At 36.9% G+C, this 12618-nt stretch overlaps 1 protein-coding gene across 1 annotated transcript in view; it reads left to right on the top strand.

Moving 5' to 3' along the window:
- Positions 1-6984, top strand: part of YAF2 (YY1 associated factor 2) — a 39373-nt gene extending 32389 nt beyond the window's left edge. The window contains exons 3-4 of the mRNA XM_056847624.1: positions 805-957; positions 5726-6984. Coding sequence (XP_056703602.1) covers positions 805-957; positions 5726-5963 — 391 coding nt within the window. The 3' untranslated portion in view covers positions 5964-6984. The remainder of the gene's footprint in view (positions 1-804; positions 958-5725) is intronic.
- The last annotated feature ends 5634 nt before the right edge of the window (positions 6985-12618 follow it).

Raw genomic sequence — 12618 nt, 5'->3', positions numbered from 1 at the left:
AATTTTTTTTTAATTTCACATTTTCCTGTAAATCTAGGACCCTTCTCAGGTTTGTAGAAAGAGTTGTCTTGCCCATTCACAGCTCCAGTCACTGGATTTAAGTATCCAAAGATGTGGCTGACTTTGCTATTAATATATAGATGCACCTACTTTTTACATCAGTAGTATTATGCAGGGGATGCAACAATGTTTGTTATGCTGATATTCCAAGCAATTGTGCCAGTGCGCATGTTTAGGAATTGAGCTGTTCTTCACAATTGCGTTGATGACCATTCATATTAATGAACTACCACACTGCAAGCCAAACAATGTAAACCCACATAATTTCCAGAACTATATTGGTTTGTTTCTAAGAATTATTTTGACAACTATGATTTTTCCCCTAATACTTGGTCTAATTTAACAAATATCTCCATAAATAGCTCATGTTTCCAAGACCTCTGATTACCATCAATATATTTTCTTGTGTGATTAAAGGGATTTAATCAACAAAACTGCAGTTGGTTTGCCATATAGGGCTTCCTTTTATAGCATTAATTCAACCTTTGGACTTTATTATAAATCTAAGGTCAGTGCTAACAGAATATTTTCTTCTCAGGCTTTTTCTGCGAACTTCTGCCATTATATTACTTTAAGTTGAATAACATGGAACGCTGTTTCAAAGATGTATGCTTTAACTTCCAGTAAAGAATGAGGTTGATATTATGATTGGAATTTAATGGGCATGGTAGTAACTGATCAATTTTCATGCAGAAATTTTACTGAAGATAAGGAGTTTAAACTCGCTTATGTTTGTACACACAGGAAACCTCGACCTGTTTCTCAACTGGTTGCGCAACAGGTGACCCAGCAATTTGTGCCCCCCACGCAATCAAAGAAAGAGAAAAAAGACAAAGTAGAAAAGGAAAAAAGTGAAAAGGAAACTGCTAGCAAAAAGAACAGTCATAAGAAAACCAGGTAAACTTTTGAAAAGTTTTGTGTTAGTTGAAAACTGTATTAAAGTATTGGTATCTTTATCCTTCTGTACATTTTTTGAAACAGTTAACAAAATTATTTTATGATGATTAAGATCATCAGAACATGGAGTCCAATTTGACTCAGAATTCAAATGTGAATATGAAATAGGATAGATTAAAAGAATAGATGTGAGTGGGGGAGCATGATTAGATGAGAAGAAACCTACCCCATACTTTCAGTCACTGGCAGCATGTGATCTCACAATGGAAGGAGCCTCCCTGGATGAGCGTGAGGATCTAAAGTGCATGTGTTCATACATTCTGGGTACACAGTGAATATATATGTATGTATAAGTTGTTTGGGCCTGGTTCAGTCATCCATTGATAAAGGCAACCTATGAAAAGCTGAACATAGGTATTCACCTCATGCAGTATTCCCTGATTGCTAAAAAAAAGGATTTCTGCAGCCAAGCCATACATAGATGGATCAAAGTCTTAGGTTTTTTAATTTGCAATTCATATTCTTGAATTGTTCTTATGGAAAGGGAAGTAAGTCTGTGACATCAGTTTCTCCTTCACATACCTTAACAATGGGGCAAGAGAATTCCCAGTAGCAATCAGGAATGTATACTAGCAAAACATGAGTTGTATCTGCTAGAGTACAATAGTGTACTGATTGATGTAACATATAAGATTGCCAACTGGACTGGAAAAAAGTCCTGTCCCTTTCATAGATATTTAATGAGTGGGAGTGGGCAGTTGAAACTTTTCATGGCATGAAGTTAAATGACATCACCGGCAATTCCTCGCACATCTAATGGATATTAAAGGGACAGCTAGAGGGACCAGTTTAAAAGCTGGCAACCATAAACAGGATTGCTGCCTGATCAGGAAAGTAGCTTGATTAAGCAGATGTTGCTGGCTAGCCTTAATCATGGTTGCTTTAGTTGCTGCTGTAATGCTTAACTACAGTTAGGGGAAGCAGCAGGAATTCTTGTTCCTAAAGGAGGAGGGAATATACAGTTCTACAGTCTACAGTCTCATTGATCAACTATCTTTTAAGAAATTTAGAGCATTATGCCATTGTCTCTTGCACAATATACAAGAGCATAGCAAAATTGCCTGTCAGCTTAAAAAAAACTCATACTGGCATTTTAAATGTAACCAAAGAATGACCGCTAACTTGCATTTTTGTAATGCAATACATAGATACGTTTCCATTCTCCCCCCAGGATTTACTTTTGAAGTGGAAAGGATTATATACAGCAGACTGAACTATAAAATTGAAGTGGAGAAATAAGTCTAACTGAATAGAAACTACAACTCATATTAGAGATCACTGTGATGGTGATGGCAGAAAAGTGGTCTTACTTTTATGCCGCCATCAAAGTTTTGGAGATGATGGTAAACGTTTTATTCAATTTAAACTTCAAGACAAGAAGTGAACTATTCAGTCTCCTGCAGTAATGTAGTTGTGAAATACTTCACTGAAAAAAATGACTTACATCCACATTAGATGCTGTTTCTATTTTGGAATTGTCCTTATCTTTCCGTTATCCAGTTTCTTTGGATGAATTTCAGTGATTGCAGGCTGAGGATGTAGAGAAGATGGTTGAATTGTTTGCTCTACTTCCTATATACTTACAGCCTAATCCTAATGGGGAGGGGCTGAACCAGGTTAGGAGCCGGCAGGACCCCAGCACCAGTGTTAGTGCCACTCGTGCCGGCTAAACTGGCAGTGACACTGGCGAGGGATCACTTATGCTGGCTCCGGGAAGCAGCACAAGGTTTAGGTGCCAGCGCTGCTTCCCTGGCAGCATTTCCCTAGCGTGAGTGGTTGCGCTGGCACAAAAGGGGACATTTCCGGGGCTGAGCTGGCTTTAGTCAGCTCCCAAAGCCCTTTCGGCCTGGGAATGCCCCCTTTAGCCGGTACCTGCAAAAAAGCAGGTATAGCCCCGTGAAACCCTATGCAGGAGTTTCATGGCGTTTTGTTAAAATCACCTTTTTGCCTGCCTTTTTCGGGCTGGGAAGCCGCTCAGGAGGTGGCACGGCTGCATTATCCTGGGGTGCTTCTTAACCAACCCCCCCTGGGGGGGGAGGTAATTCGGAATTTCCTGCATTGTGCAGGGGGTTGGACTAGATGACCCTGGTGGTACCTTCCAACTCTGTGATTCTATGATTCTTAATTACCCCCTCTTAGGATCCTTGCCTTACTGGGTCAATTAAAGCTAGCCATGAGGGAACGACTAGCTTGTTAGGACAGTGGTGAGGACCTCATTGTGAGATGGCCATCTGTGTTTTGAAAGAGGCTGTTAGATCACTTGTTAGTAAGCCCTCTCTAGAGCTACTAAAGATGTTAAATTATAGGACAGTCTCAAGTTTATAAGGTGATAGGAAAGGTGGTGATTTTTGAGCTGCAGGCTATATTTTGGAAGAAATCAGTCATTTGGACAATAAATTCCACTTTTAGATCTGGTTTGGGAACAGAAACTGTGTTGGTCGTACTGATAGAAAGAGAGGTTAATTTTCCCGTGACCTCTGAAGTGCCTTCAGTACCATGGTATATAATATGCTTCTGTTCCACCTGTCAGTATTGGGAATAGGGAAGACTGCATTTTATCCCTACCTGGCTGGGGTGGGGGAGGGGTGACAGGATATTATTGTATGGGATTCTGCAACACTCTTATTTTATTCCCCATGCTGTTTGGCATCTACATAACCAGCAGGAGAGGTTGTATAAAAATTTAGTGGATAGTATCATTAGAATGCTGAAGACACCCAATTATATATTTTGCAGATACTAACTAGCAAAGTGGAATCCTTGGTCTGGAGCTAGATGAGGGCTAATAAACTGAAACTCAATCCAGATAAAATGAAGATATTGATAGTCAACAGCACAGTTCTGGACAGGAATCTGGAATAGGTGTGCAGCCATTCTGGAGAGGGTCAGCAACAAGGACTAGGTTTACAGCTTAGCAGTGAACCTTGATCCACTACTGCAACTTAATTTGCAGGCTGTGTCAGTGGGGAGCAGCACTTTTTTCCATCTACACCTGATGCACCAGCTATGACCTTTCCTAGGAAACAAGGACTTTGCCACAGTGATTCATGCTATGGTAACTTCTGATTTGGACTACTGTAATGATCTCAACTTTGGGCAAACTTTGAAAGGAGTTCAGAAACTCCAGCTAATATAGAATGTCGTAGCTAGAGTTTTGTTTGGACTAGCCAAAATGATCATATAGCACTTACTCTTAAGGAAGTATTTGGACTACCATTTTCTTTTTGACTAGAGTTCAGAATGTTAGTGCAGCCTTTAAATTAAAGTCTCAAATGATTTGGAGACAGGATATTTAAGGATAATCTCTTCACATATAATCTGCTTATGTTTTAAGATGTAGCAAGGAGACCTTATTGACTTCTCCATTTTTGGATGTCTGAATTCAGGACATGTTATTAACTGTCCTTGGAATTCTCACAGTGAAGCCCCCTTACTTGATTTGAAATCTTTAAAAAGCATTTTCAAAATGTTGATGGGCCTCTATTAAGAGTATTGTGTACCTTTTATCTTATTGTCATGGCAATAGGTTATTGTTCTAATTTAAATTAGTGTTTAATTTTTATCTGATTATATTGTATCATATGGACTTTATATTATGAGTTGATTCTAGAGCTTTGTATAGAAAGTCATATAAATGACAGAATAAATAATAAATGAAGGGATTTCCTATATTATTTTTCTGTGTTTTTAATTTAACTATTTTTACAAAAATAATTTAAATATGTTTTCTACCAACCCTAGAACAGCTTTCATTGATAGGCTATGTGTAGAGAAAATAAGTCCTTAATTTCCCACTATCTCTGTTACAAAGAAACATGCAGAGATGGGGTCCTACAGGAAATCATATTTGATCCATCATCTGACCCTGTGTAAGGTCAACTTGGAAATGACAGTGGCATGGGTACCACTGCAAAAGATTTTCATGGGAAGAAGACTTTACGTGATTGCCCTTCCATATGTTAATGGCCACTTAGGTCAGAGCCATCATATAGAGCATCTGGTGTGAAGATGTTTTATATCATAGTGCTGATCTGTATGCCTGGATATATGGCAGCTGATTGGAGAATTCCCATGTGAAAAAGATCTTTGGTGGCTGCTATCACTTATGGAGCAATCATTTTTGACAGTTTTGGAAAAGATTTTAAAAAATGGCATTGACTAATTTTCTTTTCCTTCCAGTTTTCTCTCACTTGATGATTCTGTTTCCTCAAGCTGTCTCCATATATTTTACCCATGCCATCCCCATCTACACCCTTTATCTCAGGCTTCTCCTTAACTATCCTTTATGTGTCACTGGGCTATATGAATAATGATACAAAACAAGTTTTAAATGAATTTGTACTAAGCATTTGAATATTGTCTGCAGTGTTGTCTGTGCTGTATTCTTATATTCACATCTTTGTGCACAGTGTTTCAGGTGGACTGTGAGGAACAGCCAAAACTCAATGGCATAAACATGCTTTGCATTTATAAAATCTAAGGTTTATTCCTTTGCATTTTCAATTCCAAGGTCTTAAATAGCAAGGGTGAAGTTCCTATGTGATACCTTAAAAAGTGCCAGTCACTAAATAACAGTGTACTAGATGGACCAATATTCTGACTTAGAAAACAGGAGATTCTTATGCATGTGTGAGCTGAAACTTTAAAATGTGAGATTGGGAGGTCTTCTGAAATACTTTTTATAATTTGATTGTTCATATTATTTTAGACCCAGGTTGAAAAATGTGGATCGAAGTAGTGCCCAACACTTGGAAGTTACAGTGGGTGATCTGACAGTGATTATTACAGACTTTAAGGAAAAAACTAAATCACCACCTGCTTCCAGCGCAGCTTCTGCAGATCAGCACAGTCAGAGCGGTTCTAGTTCTGACAATACAGAGAGAGGAATGTCCCGGTCATCGTCACCTAGAGGAGAAGCCTCATCATTGAATGGAGAATCTCATTAAAATTTATTTCCTCCAGGTTCTTTATTCTTTCCTCTCCAGAACTTGCAAATACACACATTGGCCAACAATTACCACATTTTCATGACTTGTTATCTACCATGCATGATTTGTATGTTTATTCAAATATGATTTCTGCATTTTGTAAAAGCAAAATGCAGCCATGAGATTAAATTTAATTGCAATCTACAAAACATTTTCAGATGAACTTTTAAATCTTCATATACAAAGGTGCCATGAAAATGTGGTTTGAATGTTCTTTATGCAGTGTTACTGGTAAGTCCATTTCCACTTTTAGTTTAGTGAATTCTAACACAACTCTTGGACTCTATACTATTGGCATGTACTGAATTAAATTTTTTATAACATAGTTCAAGCTGCCTAAATATGTATTATTTGAGAATTGTGAAACATAGTTATATGTATGCAAGTCAAAGATCAACTTAATCAACTATTGCTGCAAAAGAATTTTCATAACGATTATCTTAAAAACACCTGCTGGTACTTGGTGTGGTTGAATAGGAAAAATGTTATTAAATAAAACATTTGTATGAATTTTTGCCAATGTCTGACACATTTTACAAGATTATTGTTACTGAATTATGTTGCTGGCTTCTCCAATATTTTCCTCACACATTTAGAACATTTATTGTAATGTTTACAAGCAAAAAAAAAGTAAATCTGTTACAAGCATTTATTGTTTAGCTTTATGATTCAAATATAGTACTACCTTGTCCTTATACACTGGTATTTTATGTTATAGAACATGAATTTGTTCTCAAATGATTAGGAATTTTTAATCTAGATTTTAATATCTAACTACTGTTGATACCTTAAATCCAATCGTGATATTGTTCTCATTTTGGCTTACTTCTCTTTCCTAATCCCTTGACTTGCTCAGTGTTATAGTGATATATCTGTTCAGCACAGAGGCTGGGATCCATAGAGCCTCTTAAGTTTTCAAGGGAGCATTTATGCAGGCTTGGGATTTCTTTCCTCCAGTCATAGCTCTTTGTACTGCATCAGAGAAAACTCCAAAATGGCCCCAAGTATTGGATGGTACAGAGGACTGAGCTTGGAAATGATAAGCCTTGGAAGCATATGTAGAAGCTCTCTATGCAGCCTTTGGGATCCAGACCAGTGATATTAAATGTTGCACCAGAGTGAGAAAATAAGCAAATAGCGTGTGTGTGTGCCTGCGTGCGTGTGTATATATAAATATATATAACATTTGTTCCTATATCAGCCTTTTGCTTTTTTAAACGATCCTTTATTAAATATTATAGAGCAAACCATAGGGAAAATGCAGTTTTGTTTTTGACATAGTTGTGAACATTTATGCATTTAGCAATATATAGATACAGAACAAAAGATTTACAGTCCCATTCGGTATCATGTAAAATTTCCAATAAAGTATTTTTTATGAGTATAGGTTTTGCAATTTTGTTTACTATTAGTTAAATATTTGATGTACAAAACGGATTCATTAATAGTTTCTTATGCTAGTACAGCACTGTTAACAACACAGTGGGATGGGAGATGGCTTGTAACTCTAGGGGTGGTTTGACAAGCGACTAGGGCTGAATCCCAAACACATTTACTGAGGAGTAAGTCTCATGGACTTCAGTGGGACTTATGCAAATACATACTTAGGATTGTATTGTTTGCTAATCAAATGAAGAAGGCCTATTAGCCAGAACATACAGGATCAGTTCAGGATCTCCCCTCTCTTCAAATGCAGCATCCTTTCAAAAAAAATTTGCGCTGTTCATAGTTTTCCTAATACCCTAATTGGCACACTGTGATTAGCACTTTCTGTTCATATCAGAATTGGAAACTTACTTCAAACCATGTTTTTGGAGGGAAAATGCAAAGTAAAGTTTTCCAATTGGGATATAGTGTCATGATTTGCTCTACAAATGGAAATTGAAATGTATTAGACAGGAGAAAACAGTAAGTATAATTAAAGGATTGTCTGAACCAAGCCAGTAACCTGTACCCAACCACACTGTGAAGATTTAAGGGAAATTAGGTTCCCTTAAGAGGGGAGATGCAATTTTTGCCGATTTCCCCCTCCAGATGCAGACCCCAACTATGCTGTTGCTGAATTTCCAGTGACCCTCAGTAGAAACGTGTCAGTGGCTCAGTGGACCACAGCAGGAGCAGGCTATCACTGACAGTTGCTGCCTTCTCTTAACTGCATGGATGGATTCAAACCTCTGTCTGTCTCATAAAGACTCTATTATAACTGTGTAATACACTAACAGTCAAAAGTAATGTATTAAGAGAAGAACATGTATTATTTACATCTTCATTTTCTTGTGATTCTCAGTGCTTGCCCATAGCTACCATCCAAATTTTGTACTCACAAATATTGTCATGAATTGATTATACCCATGAATTTCCCAGCTGATTCAAAAACAAACAAAAATCCTGTTGTCTCTTGCTGACAACAGCAAGTATTCCAGGAGAGCAAAGTGGTGAGAAAATGTCTTGTTAATTCCTATTTTTAGCTGAAATCCTATGCGCTACTAATTGAAAACAAGTCTGACTGAACTCAGCTGGACTCACTTCTGATAAAATAAAGGACTGGGAAGTTAGCTTTTTTTAATGTATTAGTTCAATGTGGTAATAACACCACCAGGATATTGTTGCAGGGTACACTCTTCATTTTTCAGCAATTAGATTACTTTTATTTCTGACTGGAAATATTCATTTTGTGAATTAATAGAAGGAAATAATAGATGGATTTTTGGCAGTGAATTTCTAGACCTCAAATATTAAATACATACTATAACAGCTTTTCAGCTAAACAATGGAATTTTGTAGCCCCCTGATAATTGTGATGTCTGCTGGTTTCTTGTAGCAATGTATTTTTTCCTGCAGTACTTCTACGGGCACTATGGTACTGTGTATTTTGTAAGATATTAGTTGTGAAATACAGTTAGTTGCATAAAATGAACGTCTGATGTGATATCTAAAACTTGCATACCTCATTTTTTGGTGTTGCTGTCTAAAAATCAAATGCTAAAAAGGTATTTCAAATGAACTGCTAACAAGAGTGGACTGTTATGCTTCATACTACCAAGCAAATTTTCTAATAACTTTCAACAATACATGTTTAGATTATTACTACTTTTAGGGACTTCGAAATAGTACAGTAACTGGGAACCTACGTGTGTGCACTGCTAGATACGAGAAAAACTTTGCAGTCTAAGAGGAAGGTGTGGTGCAAACAAATTGGGTAGATATTTGGACTCTTGGCCATTTAGCTGATAATTATGTCTGTAGTTCCAGAATGATATAGCCATATTTAAGCACTCATTTTAATCTCATTATATGTATATTTTTAGTGCCAAATAAAATCTGTTAGCTTTATAAGACAAGTTGGCTACTTATTGCAGAATAAGGAATGAGATCATATACAGTACACTAAAAAGTTATTTACTATTACAAAATGGCATTTTGTAACAGTAAATAACTTTTTAGTATATTGCATTTGATCTGTGTTGTCATGAGTACAGGAAAACAAAGGCAAAAGGAGTAGCACTTCCATATAAAAACAGCTTTGGGAATGAAATTAATCTTTTATATGTGCATAGCTTGTCAAAGACACGGTTCTTGCAAGACTGTAAGTTAATAAAAGAGATTGTAAGCATTTTTAATTATTTCATTCTGCTTTTCTCCCTGAAGGGATCCAAAGCTATTACAACCCCCCAACAAGAGACTATACATAAACCAATAAAAGAGCAGCACAACAGCAGACTACATCTTGGGGAGTCCCTGAATTCGTAACCTGGTTCCTCCGAAGGCCTGGGCTGTAGCACACAGGCTAAAAACACATGGGCCAAGGGTCCTTTAGTTCTTGCCCATTGGCCCACATCTCTGGCCATGGCCAAGCTTTGGGTGTATCTGATTAGGAAGGAAGAAAAATCTCTGCAAGATGGTACAGTCGGTAAAGACGTTCTTTCACTCTTTTCCTCCTTGCTAAAGAGCCTCTGCCTATGTCCAAGCTTTATAGGTACCTGCACGGGGGTGGGGGTGTCTAACAAGATGGTGCTAAAGATACTGTTCCACTCTTTCCCTCCCTGCTGAAACCATTATAAGACAGAACATGTTCACAAATACCAAAGTCAGTGAGGTGAAACTTTCACCAAATTATTATTTTGGCTTCATCATATTAAAAACAGACAATAATACTTCATCATAGGATACTATCCTTAACTCTTCAGACTTGCTTAGCTGCTGTAGCAGATCTATACATCCTAATACAACTTTTATGGCGATAACAGATAAAATAGTTGGGAAAACATGTTATTATTTAGATATTTGTGCAAAAAACTTTTTGGAGAACTGGGGCAACCTTCAAACAGAAGTTCAACCATAGTTAAATATATGATACTCAACATATACTCCCATCAAATTTGATTTTGGAGCATAGGACATGTTAAACTACATACTGACTTCAAGATACCATTGCTAGCCTTTTTACCAGTTAACACTGAATGTATTTGAACAAATGGATGTTTATATCACTACAATGTGAATAGTCTATTAACGGACTGCTTCCGACCCTTTTTGCTAGGCTTAAAAACTAGCATATTATGATTTGTGGGAATTAGCAAATCTCTGTTTGCAGAAAGGCTGTGTTTGTCTCAGTAATCTACTTATCTATGACACCTGAAATCATAGAAAATAAAATGTAATTTAAGTAACCACACCTTTTTATTCTGCAAGAAATAGCCAATTGTCTCTTGTACATTTGTTGTGTCTTGTACATTTAATATGCCACCAAATAGTCAGTTGTGTCTTGTAGCTAGTTGTGTCTTGTACATTTAATATGCCACCAAACAGAACACTTACTAGCATCCATATTTTTAAATAATGATGTTTATAATATTACTAATAATATCAATGATAACTAAATGCAAAGAGTTCAGAGATTTACCGAAGTTTGTTTTTCAACCCTTTCGTTCAAAACTATGCAAAACCTTTCTCTGAAAACAAAAGTAAACACAGCAAGGTGTCCAACAAGGGGACAAGTAAATATTGGCAAATTCATTTCTTCTTTTAAATAAATTTTTTTAAATAATGTTCACAGTAAATGTAAAGTAAATAGATACTGAAGTGTGTGCAGTGCTCATATATCAAACAAAATCTACATGCTTTGTAGAAATAATAGCTATTGGCATATCCAGTTACTGGCATTATATTTCTGTTTTCTTGATCATAAAAGCAACTTAAATTAGCGACTCTATAGTGATAACTAAATTTGAAAACAATTGTAAGCATGGTTTTTGTCTATTATATATAAATTGTTTATAATTTCTGTATTACATGTGTTTAATTACTCTTTTAAGAGTCTCCCTCAACTAAAAGCATTAACATTCAAATTTGATGAGTAGAAGGATAAATTGCGTTGCTTGTTTGACAGATGCTTAAAGCAACAGTGAAATAGATTGTCTTGACCTTTCATCATGTTGCAGTAATTCTACTCTTAATATTTCTGGCAAAGTAAGAAAATATGACTAACACCATTATTCTTAATTTTTGATATAGCAAAGTTCCGTTTTTTCCTATGCTATGTTGTATTGTTATTTAAATGAGAAGGGTTGCTGCAACTAGTTGTCAGTAGGGGTATTTTTTTAACCAGAAACCACTGTAATATCAGCTCAGAGCCTTCCATATTTGCAAGGACTTTGGAGTAGGGATGCCAGCCTCCAGGTGGCACCTGGGGATCCCCTGGAATAACAGCTCATCTCCAGACTACAGAGATCAGTTCCCCTGGAGAAAATATGTGCTTTGAAGGGTGGACTCTCTGGCATTATACCCCACTGAGGTCCCTGTCCTCCCCAGGCACCATCCCCAAATCTCCAGGAGTTTCCCAACCTGGATCTGGTGACTCTACTGCCCCCATCCCCTGCCGTTGGAGAGGGGGACCTGGCAACCTTACTTTGGAGAGGCAGGGATGTTGATCAGACATTCTGCCTACAGGACTCACTAGACAATGGAATGTACCGACTGTTGTACCAGTCAAGTTACAGTGTTACAGAATACATTCAGGGTTTTTCCAAGTTCATTATGGTGTACGTTTAAAACAATTTGAACGCTAAGAAGCAAGACATAAAATCTGATGAGATCCTGCCTTCAGTAGCTATTATTTGTTGCTGTAAAGTACTAAATAGAAAGTGGATCAGTATTGGACAGTACATTCGAAATTAACAAATTACTAAATATCATGGCTTTATCAGAACAATCCTAAGAACACTTTTGTGCAGGTAAGCCCCATAGACTTGAGAAGGATTCCGAGTAAACCTGCTTAGGATTGTTTTCTGGGGGAGAAGTAACTCAGAAGTCCCATTTTGTTCAATATAGCTTACTTGCGGGAAAACATTAGGATTGCAACCTATGTTATTTCTTAATCTCTTTCCCCTCCAAAATATTAATTGCATGGCTGTAGTTCAGTAAAGTATGTTTTCTTATTTTCACTTGATTCTATATGATTGCAAAATCGTAATGTCTTCGGGTAATCCTTTTGCTGCCCTTGTTTCTAATATTTTTATAGTTACATTTTCATGTATGCATTTAAAGGGATTGAGTTGACTAATTCAGTGCCCATAAGGTCAGTTGGCTGCTGGATAATATCTTTGGGGGGATG

Source organism: Euleptes europaea, chromosome 3 (assembly GCF_029931775.1).
Source record: "Euleptes europaea isolate rEulEur1 chromosome 3, rEulEur1.hap1, whole genome shotgun sequence".
NCBI classification, from domain to species: domain Eukaryota; kingdom Metazoa; phylum Chordata; class Lepidosauria; order Squamata; family Sphaerodactylidae; genus Euleptes; species Euleptes europaea.
This window is presented reverse-complemented; position numbering and strand designations above follow the sequence as displayed.